This window comes from Callorhinchus milii, unplaced genomic scaffold, assembly GCF_018977255.1.
Source record: "Callorhinchus milii isolate IMCB2004 unplaced genomic scaffold, IMCB_Cmil_1.0 Scaffold3, whole genome shotgun sequence".
NCBI classification, from domain to species: Eukaryota; Metazoa; Chordata; class Chondrichthyes; order Chimaeriformes; family Callorhinchidae; genus Callorhinchus; species Callorhinchus milii.
The window spans coordinates 33,168,144-33,189,513 of NW_024704744.1; the positions used below are offsets into that span (position 1 = coordinate 33,168,144).

General features: G+C 40.1%; 1 protein-coding gene across 1 annotated transcript; it reads right to left on the reverse strand.

Annotated features, from left to right (window-relative positions):
- Positions 1-1,629: 1,629 nt before the first annotated feature.
- On the reverse strand, positions 1,630-21,116 carry pkib (protein kinase (cAMP-dependent, catalytic) inhibitor beta). The gene is made up of 3 exons (XM_007899297.2): positions 20,947-21,116; positions 4,415-4,598; positions 1,630-2,359 (listed from the first exon to the last, which is right to left on the reverse strand). The coding sequence occupies exons 2-3, from the start codon at positions 4,569-4,571 to the stop codon at positions 2,277-2,279; spliced, it is 240 nt and encodes a 79-aa protein (XP_007897488.1). The 5' UTR covers positions 4,572-4,598; positions 20,947-21,116; the 3' UTR covers positions 1,630-2,276.
- Positions 21,117-21,370: the final 254 nt, after the last annotated feature.

Sequence of the window (21,370 nt, forward strand, 5' to 3'; positions counted from 1 at the left end):
AATTCCATTGTTTAATTCTCAGCAATAAATGCTTTCAATCAGACGATCCTCAGGTACCAGTAAAGTCAAGCATACCCTGCATTCTTTATTGACGGAGCAGATCGAGTTAATAATAATAAAATAATCGCACCTTAAAACATCTCAAAGTGCTTCACAGAGCATAGTGTAGAGTGGTGTGACTGTGTTGTAGTTTATGATCTTAAGGAGAAAATAAAAACATCATGGCCAAGGGGACAAGAAAGTAAAACACCTAACTAGAGTTAAAGCAAGTGAGTTACTGGCAGCAGCCACTTGAGTAGTACTTCACAGGTTACAATTACGTTGAGCCAGTTTTGCATGAAGCTGCACAGAAATACCATGCTGAACAACTGAAATGAACAGTGTAAACAATAATAATAATCCCTGCATTTGATATAATGCCTTTTCACGTCTTCTAGATGACTGAAAGTGCTTCACAGAATATACTGTATGTTTTGTGGGCGAAACGCAGCAGACAATTGCGCACAGTAGAGTCCTACAAACAATCGTGGATTAAGTGACCAAATTATTATTTTTTTTAATTTTGAAGGATTTATTACCCCCAGAAAAGCGATCGACCAATCGACTAACAACCGGGTTCCTACCTACTGCTAGGTAAACAGAGGAATGTGGAGTAAAGAAACTTGTCCAACGTTTCGCCCTACTGGGAATCAAGCCCACGGCCTCTCACTTGTGAGGCGAATGCTTTAACCACTAAGCTACAGTACTCCACAATAATAATATTACAGGACAGTAATAATAATAATCCTTGCATTTGATATAGTGTCTTATCACATCTTTGAGGTGTCTCAAAGCAAACACGGATCAATGCTTTCAGTTGCACCACAAGGATAGTAGAACAAAAGGTTTAGATTTGCAAAGAGCAATTGTAGGACACATACCAGTAAGATTTTTTTATTCAGAGGGTAATCAACCACTGGAACAGGTTACCAGGAAAGGTGGTTGAGGCCAGGACGCTGGACTAATTTAGAAAGCAGCTTGATGCTGTGATTGGGGGATGGTATGGTGGGCGTTCTGGAGGGATGAGCAAGCTAAATCAGATAAGTCGAAAGGTGTTCTTTATCCAAACCAATCTTGTGATTTTCTGTGCGATGGTCAGAAGTGAAGTCGGGTTTGAGCTGATTACCTGGATGTTGGTTGCTTTAGCTCCCCTCATTTGAAGTATAATGCCCACATTTTGGATTTTTCAGGTGAGTAAATGTCAGAATCCACATCCCGACACACCACTTTAAAAAGACAAGTTATAGCAAAGCGCATTATAATGGAGTTCACCTGTATTGTGCTGAAGTTGAAAGAGGAGTGAGATTCACACCATAGCTAGTGTTTTACTGTTCATACAATGACCAAATAATCAGAAAAATGCAATGTTTCATAATAGGTTTAATAGTTGTCAAATCTGTTCTGAAACATTACATTTTCCTCTCCATTAAATTATCAGTGTTATAACAAATCGTAAAACATCAATAAATGAACAAAGAAATGTGCACTGCAAATCATATGATGACACTTTATCTTTACCTTTGTAGTAGGAAACCTGATTATAGAATCACAAGATAAATATTTTTATCAGAATGACAAACAAGGTAGCAGTTTACTTTGAAAGAAAACTTTTATATCAAAATCACATCTAAAAATATTTGCAAAACTACAGCAGTTTATAACAGAATATGCTCAAAAATACCTTGCAGGTTGGAAATTTAAAGCATCACAGAAAGGACAACACAAAGAGCATGTACATACTTGTAGGAATGAATTAGGATATTCCACTGAACATGTCATCTTTTGCAACTACTGTATTATCGGAACTTTAACAAGAAAATAATCCTAAATTTAAAAAAAAAATTCAATAATACAAATCGCTAATCATTAATGATTGTTCTATCCAACTATGGCTAATATATTTGCCTAATTGTATAAAGATTGATTCTGAGTAAATAAAGCCAGTGATTTGGTAACTAACTGCTGCCAGTTAAACAGAATAGCAGTAGTTAAAATAACAAGCAGTCTGTCCAGATCATAACGTCTCAATTTTGTTTTTTGCTTTCTGCTGAGAAGCTAATGTCTAGTTCACTCCATTATTCTACGAGTTGAAATAATGATCTCCAAATCTGACAGTGGATTTGCTGTGTCGTTTTGTATAATTCCATATGTTGGGTCACACAGTAAAAACATCTGTAAGAGTCTCTTGTGAAAATAATTTGCACGCAGCTGATGCAGTATTGTAGCCAAGCAACCCATTATGACGCATTGCTTGTTTCCTGGTTTTCTGGAGGTTTGGGTGGTGGTTCTGATGCAGGAGCTTTCCCTTCTGTTCCTTCACCTGGGATTGAAAAACAAGAATCAAATAATTAGGAATTTGATCGGAAACCATTACTTATTTCTGAATGTCTTTCTCATATTTATTGGATAATGGTCAATTCGACACTTTAAAAGTGGTTGAGAGAAGTTACCCAACAATACTCGTAAATGATTGAAATGACCCAATACTGTTGTGGTCTGCCTTCTGCTGATCATTAGTAGTCAAGCAATCATTTGCTGTGTCTTCATAAAAACTACTTCTTAGTATTTGAGGATGACAGACCTACTAGAGTGGGCGTAAATGAGCTCTACCTACATCACTGTTATATGGCCCCAGGCAAAATATACCTCCAAAGTAAACAGTACTTTCTCATGGGGAACCACTGTAAGTTGCAGAATCAAGCAAAATCTCACAATGCTGCATGACATACAGTTGTTTCCATGTAGAGAACACAGCTGCTGAAAGACATGGCTTTGCTAGAGAGCATTTAGCAGTGACCAGATAAAGCACTTTTTTTTCTTTAAGACTCCAATGTCCTATTTGTTTTAATTAATCTCAGCCAAGGCACTAAAATGTCTCAGGATCCCAGGATGATGGGGGGGAAAAAAATCAACTACCTTTTCTTCTCCTGTTCATTCTCTAGTGATTCACCAATGTATGTCACAGATGGGGACAGAATGTGGGCTTGGCCAGTTCCACTTCCCTAACTAAATGGCCTGCTGACAAATCTTCATGTTGTTGAATCTGAAAATCTTCCAGATAATTGGTCATTCGCTGTGGGTAAATTTGCCACATTTTCCTACAGATATAGTCACTTACAGTTCACAGCAATTTCATGTGAAGCACTTTGAAATATTTTGACATCATACGCAACAGCAGCAACAACAACAACTTGCACTTATATAGCGCCCTCCACACAGGGTAGAGTCTCAGAGCACTTAATAGTAGTGGAGCCTGACTCTGAGCCGGGGGGCAGTGGGGGAGGTAGCCATAAGCATGGTCGAAAAGTAAGATATTCAGGCGGGACTTGAAAAGGGGACAGAGGGGACAAGGCGGAGGGTTTGAGGGAGAACGCTCCAAAGTTTTAGGGCATAGTGGCTTGAAAGCTTGACCTCCGATAGTGGGGTGGAGGGTATGAGGGACGAGCAGGAGGCCGGTGCCAGTCGAGCAGAAGTATCGAATGGTGGATTGGGGAGTGAGGAGATCAGAGAGGTAGGGAGGTGCCAGGGAGTGAATGGATTTGAACATGAGTGTGAGGATCTTGAAGTCAATCCGTTTGGTAATGGGGAACTAGTGGAGCCTGGCCGGAACTGGTGAGATGTGGGTACGGAGTTTGGACCGGGTCAATATGGGGGTGGCAGAGTTCTGAATGAGCTGGATCTTTTGAATGGTAGAGCTGAGGTTTCAGGTTTCGAGGGTTTCGACTGCATTTGCGGTAACGTACAGTCGGAGGCGGGCAATATGGCAGAGGTGGAAGAAGGCAGTCCTGGTCAGAACTGTATCAACTGCGAGGATTATCGTTATTAAACAGGTAAGTTAAGGACAATATAGCACTAGGCAGTGACTTTACCAACTGAGATGTCAGAAAAGAGAGATGAATGAATTTTGTTTCTGGTTATTCAAAAAAAAACTCTCTCTTTCTCTCCTTTTAGGTTATGCTTCCTTTTGCAGAAAGGTTGGGTAGCCAGACTTGCTCTCGAGCCTCTCCATTCCAAGTGCAAACTGAACCGCTGAGAGATTTGTGGAAAATGGTCTGAAGCAAGTCTTTTCCCTCCCTATCCCCTGCACATGACTTGCAGGGGCTGTCCATCATTCACCAGCTCCTTCTTATAGTATGACCAAGATTAGTAACTTACATCCTCACACTTTACTCAGATCTCTATTCTGATACAACATCAACCTTGCTGCCTTCTCAAAGTTTATATTTAAGAGTAAATAAAATCACATAACTGAACAGTTTCCGTGCCTCATTGGCAACAGTTAGTAGGTTGTGGGTTGAATTATTTTAGTGAAACTCTTGACTTGCCTTTTCAACACACTATGTAGGAAAATACAATACTGTACTTTTTACATTACCTTCTTGGCTGGAATCGGTGCTCAAGGATAGTTGAGAGAGTTTATGTGATAGATCGACTGAGCTGCTTCCTGTGGAAGAGATGTCAGGTAAGGCGTTTCTGCGGCCTGCCCGTTCTGATGCTGCAAAATCGGTGACAACAGCCTCCACATCAGTCATTTCTGAGTTGTCTCCTCATAGCAACAGCTGTAAAGGAAAGAGTCATTTGTAAGGAGGTTTCTTTCAGGCAAGTTGTCAACTATAGGAAAAAGGGAGAGAATAAAGATTACACAATAGTAAGGACAATATGGCATAAGGTAGTGACTTTGAAGGTTTTGGCCCCCTTTTTCATCTCACCCTTCCAGCTTAGCCACCCTTCTCATTACATTTCTGTACCATTTCAAAACTTCATTCTTTATGTTAATGAAATGAAAATTATTTTTACAATTGCCTTTGGTGCACAACACGACACCATACAACATATAGAACTGTATCGAGGGAGGGCTTTGCACATGTTCAAAATGCTCAGCTAATATTTTCCACTGTTTGACTTTGTGCTGCAACGTCCAAAACAATTTGTGACCAAAAATATGAAAATATTAGTTTTATTATTGATGCCATGAGATCATCTCCAGACCTATAGGAGGGAGTTATCAAACTTTTCATGCAATGACTGAATAGATTTGTAGAATAAAACATGATTATTCCCAGTTCCCCATTATAAAGAACAACAGCAGTATGTTGGAAAACTCATATTAGCACATTTACAACATGAATCCACCACCCTCTAACAGATTCTTATTCTAACCAGCAGAGGTCTCTGATCATTGCTAGAACAAATGTAGGTTATAGCTTTCAATACATTAATCCCACGTAACAAAAGATTTCTATCTGTAGTAATCGCTAGTCGCAGTGTTTGAAGCTATACTTCTGAAGGGCTTTGATATAAGAGGTAGAATTATTGATGTTATTGATGTTTCACAGGAAGGAACAACATGTTTAGCCCATCAAGACTGCACTGATGTTTTTCTCCACATGAAGTCACCTAATCTGATCCCAATCTTCTGATCACTCTCTATGCCATTTAATAAATATAAGATTTGAAGATTATAAATAGGATTGAATAAATAAACTCAGACCAATAGTTTTGGATGCACTAAGACAACAGATCAAGAGGACATAGGTTTAGGGTTGCAAAGGCAATTTTAGGACAGACACCAAGATGTACTTTACTCAGAGGATAAACAACCGGGAAGGGTGGTTGATGCCAGGACCCTGGGCTTATTTAAATTAACTTTTAATCCTCTTTCAAAATATACAGATTCTACTTTAAAAATGGTTTGAGGCAAAGAATGCAATATTTCAGTTTTCCTCAGTGTGAAGTTTTTTTATATAACCTTCCCTTTAATTCTTTTGTGCAATTCTCCTATATTTGATACTGACAAGCTGACTAGAGCAAAATAATCTTCCTTAAAATAATTGTCTTTAATATTCCAGTAAAAAAAAAGTTCTCTTAAAAACACATATAGCTGCATCGTTTAAAAAAAAATCTCTAAATATAACAGGCATAACAGAAGGTCATAAATTCTGGGAGATCACTCTCACATTTCAGAGTTATGCAATGTAACTATCACAGGGACAGTTGAAATGCCCTGAATATTAACTGGTGCATATTTTGAAGTCCCAAGATATAGTAACCATGTATTTCAAGTACTAATTTTAGAGAGTTACTTAATACGGAAAAAACATACAATTACCACATCTCCAGATCATCCCATTTTTACAATGTCTGTTAGACAAATTCTACAGCAGGTCTCAGCTTCATGCATGAATTGCAAAAATGAGAAACAAGCAATCATCTTTTATACAAACCTGAAATAAGGTTGATGAGGAGCAGTTTTACAGCAATGTGGATCATAAAATGCTTTTCATGTAAAAGAGTGTCTCAAAGTGATTGATAAATGAGCAGAAAATCTAAATTTTAAGAGTTAAAATGTTGACATCAACTTGCATTTTTTATATGGCACCCTTCACACAGAATAATGTCTCAATGTTTTGCAAGGATGGGTCAGACCATGAATGTAGGAGACAGGGAGAAAAAAGATGACTGTAAATGTGGTCAAAGGGGTAAGTCTTTAGGCTGGATTTAAAGACAAAGAGAGAGGTAAGAGGGAGCGAGTTCCAGAGGTTAGGAACATAGTGTCTGAAATCTGGGCTGCCTAGGTAACATGAAGAGGATGGGGGACACACAGCAGCCCCGAGTTAGCCGAGGGGAGGGAGCTGAACAGACGTAAAATAAAGTGGTATGTTTTTGGATGTTTATGAGGGTTGGTACAGAGCTAGAAAGGCAAAATGGTTTTCGAAGGGAGTTCTAGGATGCAGCAATAAGGTGGCTGAAAACTGGTCAAATATAGTAGAAAAATAAGTTTGGAGCAAGCAGAAAAACAGAATCATTAATTCTTAGGGTACAGGCTGGATAAGATTGCATATGTAGAGTGAAAATACACCATGGGGTGATTTGAAGATCAGGACCATGATCTTAAACGTGTTCCTCTTAAGTACTCAGAGACAATAGGGCTTGGTGAGGATGTAGATAACAGGTGCGCAGAACGTTGAACAGAAGTTGGGCTGCTGAGTTCTGGATCAGTTGATGTTTCTGGAGAGAGGAATCAGAAAGCCTAGGAGGATAACATTCAAAAATCTTAACTTCAATATTTAAAATAATCCCTCCAAAAAACAAAACAATAATAAAATTGGTCATTTTCAATCCATGATTGTTTGTGGGACATTGCTGTGCGTAATTGGCTGCCGCGTTCGCCCACAAATATACAGTCAATTCACTTTACAGTGTGTTCTGTGAAGCGCTTTGGGACGTCCTCCCAACGTGAAAAGCGCTATATCAAATGCAAGGATTATTATTATTATTATTAAAATAATCGTTCATATCGTGACCAGAACTAGATACAGGCTTCTAAATACCAAAGCTATAGAGCAGGTTACTTCTGTGGAATTGTACCCTGTATCTATTAATACACATTTGGGTCAACTGTCACATGCAAGTAATTGTACTGTTCTCGTCCTTATAGGTGTAATCCTTACTTAGCAGCCAGTTACTATTTTTAATACCTATATGTCCTACTTCACAATTACTAACAATGAGATTTGCCACTTTTCAGCTCAGATGAATGGCTCTCCTTTTCTCTCTCTCACTCAGTTGGATATTTTACTTTCCCACACAGATTAGTGTCATGTGGAAGCAAAGACATGCATTTACAATACGGTTATAGAAGCTGTTAATAAATATTATGAATAGCAGGGGGCCTTGAGAAGATTCCCATATCATTCCGCTTATGACTGTTTCCTGGCTTCAGTTACTCTAATTCATGACTATTCTCTGGCTTTTATTGTGAAACCAGATTTCTTCATAGTTTGCAATTTCACTACTGATTTCCCCAAGCCTTCAGCTTTTCTGGAAATCTTTTGTGACCTTGTCAAGTGCTTTTTGAAAGTTCGTACAAAGCAGTGTTGTCAACGGGCTTGTTCTGTGTATTGTATCAATCCACTCAGAGATAAATTACACTTAATGTTGCACCAATAAATCTTCTCTGATGCTTTCAATTCTTTCACCTCAAATTGCTCTCACCACAAAGCTGTAACCACCAGGTCTACACTCTGGTGGACATTCGCACAGACACAATCTACAGTATAAAAAGTTCCTTGTTCTGCTTTATTTTCTGCCTTGCTCTTCCCAGTCCCGATGCCATACATCAATGGAATTTCTTTCACCCAATTCTGCCACAAAATAAATTCTAACAGATCTGATGGTTGTGGTCTGCTTTAACCATATTATCTCTCATTTATTACCTCTTTCATCATGGACTCGGGTATTGCTGGCATCAAGGTAACAACAACAATTTACATTTATATAGTATATAGCACCTTTCACATTTGGAGGACATCTTAAAGCTTCACACAACTTACTAGGAATCCGTGCCGTGGGTCGGGGAGCTGAGGAAGACGGGAGTGAGGGGGGGTGCGGGGGAGAGAAAAGGTGACCAAAAGCCTAATTGAAAACAAAGGTCTTAAGATAAGCTTTAAAGGTAAGGAGGGAGGGGGCGAGGCAAAGGGACTCCAGGACTCCCCAAGAGTCAGAGGCAGAGGAGGCCGAGCGGATCTGTTTGATTTTGGATCCCAAGCAATTCATCATCTCCTTGCATTTGAAGTTGGAGTTGAGGATGAAGGGGGATAGGAAGGTAGGTGAAGAATAATGGATGGTGGGGGAATAGAAATATAAGGTTGTCTTCTATGTACAGGATGATCCTGAAGTAAAAGGCAAATTTAGCAGAGCTGATGGTGCAATGGTAGACTTTGGTCATTGCGCATAGTAGTGTCCCACAAAATAACAATACTAATCCTTGTATTTGATTTAGTGTATTATCACGTTTTTGAGACATCTCAAAGTGCTGCACAGAATATACTGTAAAGTGTAGTCACTGTACATTTTATGGGTGAAACATGGCAGCAAGTTGCGCACAGCAGTGTCCAGTGTCCCATAGACTATATTATGCTGTATAGTTGTAGCACTGTAAATGCAGGATGTGCAAATTAATTCAGACTGTTCAAGAATTGATCCAATGGATCCCATTCCCCAAGAACTTTTCAGGGGCATTGCATAATATTATTAAAGAGCTTGTCTCATGGACTGTCATGGCTGGTCAGCGTGGTTTAAAATACAATACAAAATTACATTTGTATAGCACCTTTCACGTCGGAAGGACGTTCCAAGGCACTGGACAGTCAGGAATTTGGACCTGAGAAGGGGGTTGGGGTTTCTGTAAGGGAGGGTGAATGGCAGGGAGGGTAGGAGGGTGGCTAAAGGCACGGTCAAAGAGGAGGGTCTTGAGACATGCCTTGAAGGAGGCAAGGGAGGGAGCGAGACAAAGGGAATGTGGGATGGAGTTCCAAAGATTGGGGACAGAGAGGCTGAAGGTTGGGCGGGGGTTGTGGAGCAGGTTGGAGTTTGCTGAGCAGAGGGAGCAAACAGGTTGATAATGGGGTTAGCAGATCACTGAGGTAGGAAGGGGCAAGACATTGAGGACAGCCAAAGAGTATGGCTTCCAATTCAGTCTTCAGGGTGACTGAAACATTATGAGCAAGTTGGTCCCGAGATAAGAATGATGTGTATATATACATATACTATTGCTATGTTTAGTCACATGAAACATATTTGTAATCACTGTAGATTAGCCAAATCTTGTTAAGGAACTATTATAGTGTTATACAGCTATGCAGTTTGTCTGCGATGGAAAGTTACTGAACATTTGTACTGCTGTGCCTGGTAATGCTATTGTATTGATAAGTTTGTGACTTTGTTCTATTTGACTAACATTTGTTAATAGACCTGATAGACTCTCGTGATCCTTTCCTTGCTCGGCATGAACTTGATGGAGACATGCTCTCTTTTCCTTGCAACGCTTGCATCATTATCATATGGGATCCCGGAATCGGGATTCCCGGGATTGCAATCCCTAGACAGAATGAAAGTTTTAATGAGATGTTTTTTGTGAGATGAAAAAGTAAAACTGAGAAAGTGGTATCTGTGAGATAGATTGAATGGTTAGAGTTGAAGGAATGGTTAAACAAACAAGTGGGTATAGATGTAGCTATTGTAGCTGCTGCTCTTCAGAACAGATCCTGGAAAGAAAGAGAAAACTACTGAGAAGAAAGCTCCTCAACTGTGTATTCTGTTCTCCATGTCAGTAATTAGACCTTTTCTGTATCATGCACACTGCTCTATACAGGTTGTAAAGTTAATTCTCACCTGTCTGTGTCTGCTTGAGTATGTGGTCCCACAGCACACAAAGACTCCCAAATTTCTGAGTCAACAGTTTCATTTAAATGAAATACAATTAAATATGGCAAGGATTTAAATCAACACACACGAACAATGACCACTGGAGCAGTGTAGCACTCAAGGAAATGCACCCAGCAAAAGGAGGTGAGTGGTGAAGCATGTGCCATTGGGGAGAAAAATCAGAAATATATAATTGTACGCACTAAAAGAAAAATAGACTAACAGCAATTAGAGCAGCTTTGCACATACGCTTAACAAAGCTCTCCTCAGTCCTTGGTGAGAGCAATTGAGAGTGCAAGCAGAGATCAGGCTTCTCGCTCTTAATTGTTTTTCTGCTTGAAGCGAAACACTATAAATAAGGCATCAATTCACTGTGTGCTGACAGTGTTTCTGTATCAGTGCATTTACAAACAATGTATAGCACGGAAACAGGCCACTCAGCCCAACAAGTCAGTGTCGGTGTTTATACTCCACACAAGTCTTCACCCATTCCTTACCCCCCCATTCCCTTCTTCCTTATGTGGAGGTTTAGCACTCTCTTGAATGCATCTGTACTATCTGATTCAACCATCACTTCAGGCAGCGAATTCCACAATCTCACTACCCTCTGCTTGAAGTAGTTAGTAAAAACTCAATTATGTTCATCTGTCACTCTAAATTTCCACAATTCTACGAATCCTTCAAATCTGTTAATATTGAGTTCTGACGAAGGGTCATAGACCCAAAACATTAACATTAACTCACTTTCTTTTCTCCATAGATGCTGCCTGACCTGCTATGTGATCCCAGCAACTTCTGTTTTTGTTCAGATTTCTAGCATCTGCAGTATTTCGCGTTTTAAATTGAAGAGCAAGTTGCCCCTTACACATAGAAATTTACAGCATTCAGCCCATTGTGACTGTGCTGGCTCTTTAAAGAGCAATCTTTTCAGTCCTATTTACCTACCCTTTCCCCATACCCCTGTTGTTTATTATCTTAACTACTTTGTGTGAAAACATTTCTCCTAACATCCACATTTGCTTGTGTACTAAGCATCTTAAATTAATGCTCTCTATTCACTGGCTGATTGACCAGTGGAAATAATTTCTCCCTATTGACTTTATCAAAAACCCTCATAATTTCAGGGACCCCCTCAATCTTTTATTCCAAAAGAAAAAGTTCCAGTTCCTCCAGCTTCTGCTCATATTCCAAACCACTGGTAAACCTGGTAAAATCTTCTGCACTCTCTCTCTTGCCTTGACTTCTTAGTGTGTCACCTCACTGAAGTGAAGGCTTAGCTCAATATCACCAGAACTCAGGGGCCTGGTATGTGAAAAAGCTAACCTCCTGGTTCTCCAGAATACTTTTCACTAACATTACTTCACATGGCAATCCTATTCAATATGCAATACGGAATGCTTACCTACACAAAGAACTACTAAGCTAGTTGGGGTATCAATTAAGGTGGTGAATACTTGCAATATTTTCATACTTTTTTAAAAATTGCTTCTAATATCTCAAGTACATTGCATCCCACTTGCTTTTTCACATCCCAAATTAGAAGCTTTACACAGTAGCGTGTTCGACCCTTACTTGTCCCCATTGTCCTAACAGCCTATACATTTCTGTTCGCCTGCACCATCTGTGTCACACATATCTTCCATTTCAATACTATTGGAAGTAGTCCAGTATTGAAAACAATAGAATGAACAGATTCTCGAAAGACAACACCTTTCTCTTGTCTGAGATACGCTTGCTATCTAAACACTAGTTTCCATTGCATAGAAAAGTAAAAAACAGCAAAACTTAGACAATGTTAACATGAATGTTTAATAACAGTGGCTGTACAGATTGTTGCAGAAGAGCTCCTCCAGTTTGTAGGTTACTCCACACGGTTTGAATCACTTGCTTCCAGCGCCTTGGGACGTCTCCCAATGTGAAAGGTACTACACAAATGTCATTTTGTTGTTGTTGTTAGTATAACTGAAACCAGAAACAAAGTGAAGGCTGTTTGTGCAGTGCTTTAATGTTCTACACATCACGATAATTTTTAAAAGCCAGGATTGTTCTCTTGCTTAATATGCACATTCATTATACTCTTTAAATGACAGAGGCCGTTCTGCCCTTCAAGCCTGTTCCACCATTTAATTAGATCATGACTGATCTGGACCTCAATTAATCCTTTCAATTCCAATTTCCCGCTTTCTTCCCATATCCTTTAATGCCCTGACCTATCAAAAATCTATCAACCTCACTCTTGAAGGTGTGGATGGATCCAGCATCCACAGCCTTTTACGGGAGAGAATTCCAGACTCTACCATCCTTTGAGTGAAAAAATGCTTCCTGATTTCACTCTTAAAATGGCCTTTAAGGTACAGGTTGGCAGAACATAAGGCTTGGTTACCCCAGGGTGTGTGGGTGCTGCTAGAGTTTAACCAACTAAAACCACATAGCTTGCAATTGAGGGCACTGCCTGGCAAGCTTTCCCCCTGCTTGTCCAGCTAGGACCATCCTACCTGTTAGGGCTTTGGCTTACATCGTTAACGGGAGCTTGAATGGGAGGATCCCCTGCCCCCAGTCACTGATCTGCCCTCCCAAGTCTTGACAATGAGGCAGGTTGACTTTGCTAACCTCAACAGTGCCCTGGATACTGCGGACCTGCCTGGCTCAGGAACTCAGGATCATCCAGACTGCCAACATTGATTCCAACATTCTGTTACCAAGTATGTCACCGTGGAGCCTGTTCAGCCCCAAGGAGACCCCGCTTACCTCCCCTCCACCCCCAAGGACTACTGCAGGCTATATTAACCAAACCCTGCTTATAAGCAACAAGATCTAACAGAGGGTTTAGCTTTATTGCTGCCTAAGAGAAAAAAATCTTTATTGAACATAGATTTCTTCACTTCAAAGATTGGAAACATCTGCTTGGCCACATCGTCCTAACCCCCAGCCTCCACCCCCCATGTCTCCCTTTACAAGCTCTGTTCCACTCCCCCTGAAAACTGCTGTCATCACACCCCTCCTCAAAAAACTCGATCCCTCTAACTTCTTACACTACCGTCCCATCTCCAACTTACCCTTCCTTGCCAAAGTCCTGGAATGCATTGTTGCAGTTCAACTTCAGTCACACCTCACCCTCCACTCCCTCTCGAGCCCCTGCAGTCTGCCCACAGCACAGAGACAGCGCTGTCAAAGTCACAAACAACGTCCTCTATATCTGCGACCAGTGCTTCATTTACCTCCTCGTCCTCCTGGATCTCTCGGCCGCTTTCGACACAGTCGACCACGCCATCCTCATCCACCGCCTCTCCTCCCTCATCCACCTTAGTGGGACTGTTCCATCCTTGGCCCCCTTCTTTTCCTAATCTACATGCTCACTTTTGGCGATGTCATCTGCAGACACAGGGTAAACTTCCACATGTATGCAGAAATCTACTTTGCCTCCTCCAGCATCGATTCCAGGTCCACCAATGTTCTATCGGCTTGTCTGGCAGACATCAGGACCTGGATGAATGTAAACTTCCTGCAGCTGAATGTGGACAAGACGGAATCCATACCCTTTGACTCCTGTCAACGCCTTCCCTTCTGCGAATCTGCACTCTTCAACCTACCTGGGCTCGTACAAAACCCTTGTGCATGCATTTGTCACCTCCGACCTGGATTACTCAAACGCACTCCTTGCTGGGCTCCCCAGCTCCACTATTCAAAAAATCCAGCTCATTCAGAACTCTGTTGCCCACATACTGACCCGGACCAAACTCCGTACACACATCTCACCAGTTCTGGCCAGGCTCTACTGGCTTCCCATCACCGAACGGATCGACTTCAAGATCCTCACTCTCGTGTTCAAATTGCTTCACTCCATGGCACCTTCCTACCTCTCCAACCTCCTCAATCCCCAATCCACCACCCAGCTCCTCCTGCTCATCCCTCGCACCATCCATTCCACCACTGGAGGTCGCACTTTCAGCCACTACTCCCCAAAACTTTGGAGCACTCTCCCTCAATTCCTCTGCCTTGCCCCCTCTCTCCCCTTTTTCCAAGTGCCACCTTAAAATCTTCCTTTTCAACCGTGCTTACGGTCACCTCCTAACTCCCCCCCCCACAGCTCGGAGTCAGGCTTCGCCATTGTTAAGCGCTGTCCTGCATGGAGGGCGCTATATAAGTGCAAGCTGTTGTTGATGGGTTTGGTCAGGTGAGTGTCTGACACATGGGTGTGTCTGACACACCCATCATTGTGCTTATTCTCAGTTTGGTTTGGATATTCTTAAGAAGGGTAATGGGTTTCCATATATGTCTGATACCCGGGTGACCAAAAAAAAATGTTTCGCTTATGCAAACCAGACAAGAGTTCAACATGTCTGCTGCCAATATGTTTGGATTGCACACTCTCTCCCCAGAAGGACACAGCTTTCTTACCCACAGATTACTAAAACGGGTTGATGAGAGCCAACGCTTGGAAACCCAGAGTATGTGTCGGGGTACTGCTGGATCAGTTAAAACTATATAGCTTGCGATTGAGAGCATTCCCTGGCAAGCTTACTCACTGCTTGTCCATTCGGGCTTTGTCTTGCAATGTTAACAGGAGCTGAGTGGGAAGAAATCCCTGCTCCAAGTGTTTGGTCTGCCCCTTTATTGAGGAGTCAGCTGTGCTGTACTGTGACCAACGATGCCCCAGAGTACCATGGACCCACCTGGCTCAGTAATGGGGCTACCAAAACCGGCACAAAGAATACTCATATTCCATTACCAAACATGTCACTTTGGAGCCAGCTTAGTTCTAAGGAGAAACTGTTTACCTCCCCCTTAGAGAGGTCAGTGCATTCTGTTACATGAATATGGAGACAACAGAAGGACACCACAGATAAATTATCAAATATGCCTGCATTATACTGTACACAGCTGCATGTGATAAAAAACAATGTTGTCAGAGTGCTTTAGAGTTCACTTTGTGACCATTTATAGACTGAATCGACATTTCAGCTCCTGTTTTATGCCCAAAAGGCAAGGACTGTGACAACCCTGGATTTTTGCAATCCATCACTCAGGCAATGCTGATTTTTGGTGGGTAAGATCAAGGAGATGTTAGAGACTGTGAGAAAAGATTGATGTATTAATTAGCCTTATGAATTGATATTATAGCTTAATGTAAGCATTGAGTATATTCTGATACAGTATTGTCAAACTCAGATTTGTACTGAGCCACATATGTGTGACGTGAATCAAAGACATATGCAGCAACAACAGCAAAGAAATTGCACACCTATTTATACATCGAAAACAACGACAACAATAAAATTACATTTATAGAGCGCCTTTCACGTCGGGAGGATGTCCCAAAGCACTGATACACTGGCTGATTTGCAGCAATCACACAATAATTTGTTAATTTTCGAATACAAATTAGTAAACAAGCCATTAATGCTTGTGCAGTTGCACGTATAAGTTGTTAGTATTTAACGGGCACGCATTTTTGTGCCATATCCATAGCGGGGTCTGAGCTGAGCTACATTCTCCTCGTGCATCCTGTCCGCACTTCACTGAAGACTGCAGAGGGCATGTGTGTCTCTGTCTATGTGTGAGCTCCAGCACTGGATCCAACACCCACTCACTCAACTCATTGACTGCTACACTTGCTTTACTTCACCTCCCGTTACACACCATGGAGAGCCATAGTCCCCTCTATTGCCAGCTATGGTGACAATTTTAAATAATTCTTATAATTAGATAACAAACTTAATATAGAAAATGCATGAAATAAGCAGGATTCCCAAGAAAGCCAACAAAATTTAATTTGCAACCTGTTTTCTTTCCAACTTTTTGTGAGACTTTTGGGGTGTTTTACCTGAGAAGCAGTTCCAAAGCAAAATCCTGGTTACATTTGTGACTTCTAAACAACAACTTGCGTTTATGTAACCCCCTTCACATAGAGTGACGTCTTGGTTTGCTTCTCCTTTGGGAATGATGAATTTAAAAAATCCAATTTATAAACTGCAGTTTGTCCTTGATAAAATAACTGCTATTCTCAACAATACCTCCCAGATATCCATGATTCTTTAATTCAGACTTCATATAAGCTGTGGTTGATTTAATTCTGCATTCTAGCCTGCTGAGAACATAAGAGAGAATCTATTGTTTACATTATAGCTAAAGCCTCGATTTCAAAGATTGTAATCTGTTGATTAACATGTGGCAGTATAATACATAGTCATTACTGTGGCGTACCATTAAATGAGAGGTTCATTTAAGGAGAAAATCTACTGAGCCACCAGTTCATTTTTATTAAACAGAAACAATTGTGAGTTGTCGTGCTATTAAGAGGCTAGTGTTATCCCAACAATGCAAGGGAAGATATTCCCCCTGAATCTATTTTCTTCCAGAGAAAGATTTCAGCATGTGTGGAATTATAACAGATTATTAAATACAGTCTTAACTTTTAAACCATTTTTGGTAATTCTTAAGAGAAATTTAAGTTAGCCTGGCTTCAAAATTATGGCAAAATTCAGTTATGTGGGAAATCATATTTCACTGTAGTGAATGTGATAGCCACGTGTAAATTACTTTCAGATGCAATCAGAATAATACTTTAGGATGCATTAAGAGGTCAAGAGGTTACAGGTTTAAAGATGCAAAGGAAAATTCAGGACAGACACCAGGAAGTATTTCTTTACCCTGAAGGTAATTAATGATGGGAAAAGGTTACCAATAAGGGTGTTTCAAGCAAGGCCACTGGACTCAATTACAAAAAACAGTTTAGTGCTGTGATGGGAAGTTAGTGTGGTGGTGGAAGGTTGTGTGTCATCCTGGCCTAGTTGCAGCAGTATCACCTTGGAGTCAGAAGGTTGTGGATTCAAGCTGCATATGTTGTGAAAGGCGCTATATCATATTCAAAATTATTATTGTTTTGGAAGGATTGAGATCAAATGGGCCAAAGAGTCTATTCATCCGAACAAAATCTTATGATGTTGTGACAATTCTGTGAGAAGTACAATTTCCAGAACTTTCCACAATTCTGCAAGATTCTTAAAGTTTGAGACCATATCAAACACGGGGTTATTAATATTGTCTTACACAGCATGTTATTTCAGTCCTATAATTGACAGTTTTTTCATTCTTAAAGGGATTCTTTAATAAGGAATCCACAAATTGGGAGACCTTCCATTAACTGGAAGTACATCATATAGACCAATGGGAATTCCTCTTTGATGCAATGTACTTCTTTAGCGCCATTCCCATGGCTCATCAGGTATCCTAATGGGATTCTTTATTAAGGAATGCACAAATTGGACCCATTTGTCTGATTTCAAACAAGATTCTTCAATGAAAAAAAGCACAGAATTACAAGACCATATCCCAAGTACAATTTCATCCATTTTTGTTTAAGGTTAAAAAAAACTAAAATGTTTCTGATAATGGTCAATACTGGACTGCTTCACAATGCCACAAACCAAAATGAAAAAGAAAGAACACAACGTATTTCAAATAAAACAAACAACAAATACATAGAAAAGGTTCAGCGATCAATTGTAAATCAAATCTTTGGGAACTTGTTTTGTTCAGCCGGGCATCTGACAAATGTGAAAACCCATCACCTTGCTTAAATGTGTTTGGAATACAATGAACTTTCTCTCCCTGGAGAGACAAAACCCACTAAAACCAGAGTACTTTGCGCAGTTTGCTAAAAACCAAGGCTTGGGGCCCAAGAGTGTGTGTTTGGGCACTGCTGAAGATTAACCAGCAAAATCATTTATATTGCCATTGAGAGAACTTTGTAGCAAGCTTGCACTGCTTGTCCAGCTAGGACCATCCTACATTTTAAATGATTTGGCTTTCAGGGTTAACAGGAGCCAAGTGGGAAAAATTTGAACCCAGTGACTGAAGTTCTTAAAAGGATAGTTTTGTTGCAATTTATTGTGATTTGTGGGATACCTTGATTACAGTAAGGTTAGATAAGCTGAAATCCCACTGGTCGCTAATGTTGCCTACATGCTTATACTGAGCAAAATGCCATTTAACATGGAGGTGCATGCAAATTATCGTTTGGAAATCACTTTCTACACGCGCACAGGCAATCTTGGTAACTTTATGGCCAGCAGAAATGTGTACTTTGGATGGCTGCAAATGATGACTTAATTATAAACCACTTTGTTGCTCTGCTGAAGGAAGGGGGAAAACAACCCCTATTCTTGATACCAATTGCTATTCATTTGACCCTGTTGAAAGTATACAGGGTAGATATTGGGTGAGGATTAGATTAGACTCGCTTCTGATAGTTAGCTACATAGACTGCCATTGTTTGAGATCACATGCAAAGAATATTTACTTTCACTAAGTTCCAAGTTACCAGAGGCAGTATCTCTATACATTATTATCTGAATTATTACCGTGCTAAAATTTTACAGCGTGGATACAAACTTGTTGAAATCAAATCCTAGCAGTCTGCTGACCAAGGTTCAAGGTAACATGTTTATTGGTTTAACAAATAATAATCTTTGCATTTGATAAAGCGCCTCATCACATCTTCGAGACATCTCAAAGCGCTTCACAGTATATATGGTAAAGTGAGTGACTGTGTATTTTGTGGGACGAAATGCGGCAGTCAATTGCGCACAGCAATGTCCCACAAACAGTCGTGGATTGAGTGACCAATTTATTTATTTATTATTTTGATGGGATTATTCCCCCCGGAAAAGTGATCTGGCAATCGACGAACAACCGGGTTCCTACTTACTGCTGGGTAAACAGAGGCGTGTGCAGTAAGGAAAGATGCCTAAAGTTTCACCCTGCCCGGGAGTTGAACCCAGGTCCTCTCGCTTGCGAGATGAGCGCTCTGAGATACAGAACTCCACATTTTCTTTAATCAGGTTAATAGTTTAGTGTTCTGGAAGCTCAGAGAGCATCAGTTGGGTCAAAGCATTAACTTGGTTACCATTTTACGTTCCACTCTGACTCCCTCTCCAATTTCCACCCAAATAAACGTGCACTTAATTAAAAGAATAGGTAATTTCTTTGACTCTACCACTCAAAAATGGTTAATTGCACTTCATAAATTTACAGTGATAAAAGCCTTAGAATAGTTGTGTTGCCCAGCAACAAAGTCTTCTTAGTGTTCTTGCTGGTGCAGTAAATGGAAACTGATTGTGAGCAGATTTTTTAGAAGTACAGTACAAATAACCCTCTGAATTGACAAATTGGCCTCACTTCAAAATATAAGTCTCTCGAAACAGATATATAATTTTAGGTTATATTTTTGACAGTAGTCCATGAGAGAAAAAAGTATAGATTTAGCTGCATGAAGCGAGTTGTAGCTTTTAAAAAGTGCTATAATTACACCCTAGGGAATTATGCAATTACTTGCCCTGGGTATTATGCAATAAATACACTGAATGAATACAAAATTCAAGAAAACTGACCTCCATATCTTTCTTAAGAGGCTGCAATAGTGTTATCCTGTATTTAAATTGTATAAAAAAGAGACCTGTGTTCTACTCCCAGCAGCGCAAAATGTTGGGCAAGTTTCCTTACTCCACACATCTCTGTTTAGCTAGCAGTAAGTAGGAACCTGGCTGTTAGTTGTTTGGCGAAGCGCTTTTCTGGGGGTAATAAGTCCTTCAAAAAAATTACACTGGTCACTCAATCCATGACTGTTCATGGGATACTGCTGTGCCTAATTGGCTGCTGCATTTCACCCACAAAATATACCGGGAATTCATTTACAGTATATTCTGTGAAGCGCTTTGAGACGTCTCGAACACATGATAAGCCACTATATCAAATGCAAGGATTATTAGTTTCTTCACAGCTAATTTACAACGTTGCAGCTTTAAGTGTCACATTGTTGATTACCTCCTACAACATTCACATTTATTGATTCAAGTTTGTTGTTCATTTTCTAAAACCAATGCACTTTTCATATTGAGACAACAAGCAGCTCCGAGAAATGAAAATGCCTGCAATACATGACACAGATGCTGGTGCAGCCTTGTCATGCTACTAAATGAAAGCGACTCATCAGAAGATGTCTTTTAGCTAAAACCAAAACCACTGGACTAATTCAAATATTCAGTGAAACAGATGTTACTCAAGACCTTATAGCTCTTTTTTTATCCAGTAGCTTCTCCCTAGAGTAGCTGGAAGGGAAGTAAATGGTTTTGGTTAAATCAAAAATAGCAAGAGTTGCTCAGTAGCTAAAGTAAACTGTTAGAAATCAATATTACATATTATACAGCATTACACAGAACTTCCCTGCAATAAACTAAATTAATTCCTGATATATCTGCACTAAAAATATCACAAGGTCTGAACACCTATCAGGAAATTATTGTATGTCAATGGTAAGGAGTGTGTGGATAAATATTGAATGCATTGAAAACTGCCAGACCCCTAAATAGCAGAGCCTTAAGTAAAACACAAGCTATATAAAGTATATCATTGAAATGTAGCAGACCAGATGGTGTCTGAACGATGGTATTCCAATCATGGATTCAGAAAAAAAAGGTATAAATTGCTTGCAATTCACTTTTGTCACATTGTAATGTGTCAATTAGAATAATTTTGTAATTCACTCTTGGCACAGTTAAATATCACTTCTCAAAATCACAAAAACCACGACATCATTTATAAGTCAACATTTCAGCAGAAAATCTACCGAGTGGAGCAGTTTCCACTCTCTCGATAAGCAGTCTGAGGTTCTAAGGCTGTGGAGGTGAAGCATTGACTCACCCCTCCGGATGTACTTAGTTGCTGTCTCCTCATTTCGATGCAATCCCAGTTGAATAACTTGGATCTGTTGTTCGTTTGCGGAAGCCAACTGATTAACGGAGCATCTTAGTGATCAGTGGAAGGTAGCTTTCCCTACCACCGTATAAAATGTCATTGTCTTCTTGTTCCACCCCCTCAGATAACACTGGAGCCGTCAGGGTACATATCAGATTACAAATCTTTTACGACAGCAAAACTATAAATGAATATTTTGCGCTATAAAATAGCAGCTTGTGTTGAAGTTTCAAAGCTGTAACTGGAGAACTGTAACTTCTATAAAAGACTCACTGTGAAAGGTATATCATGATAAAATTACACACTTATTCCTTACAATTTTTCTTGAACAGACATTATTTTGCCATTTGCCAAGCCATCTTCCAAGAAA

Coding starts and splice junctions, on each gene's coding strand:
- pkib (XM_007899297.2), bottom strand. CDS start 4,571: ATGACTGATGTGGAGGCTGTTGTCACCGATTTTGCAGCATCAGAACGG. Junction 2,360..4,414: donor CACCGATTCCAGCCAAGAAG/GTAATGTAAAAA, acceptor TTTCAATCCCAG/GTGAAGGAACAGAAGGGAAA.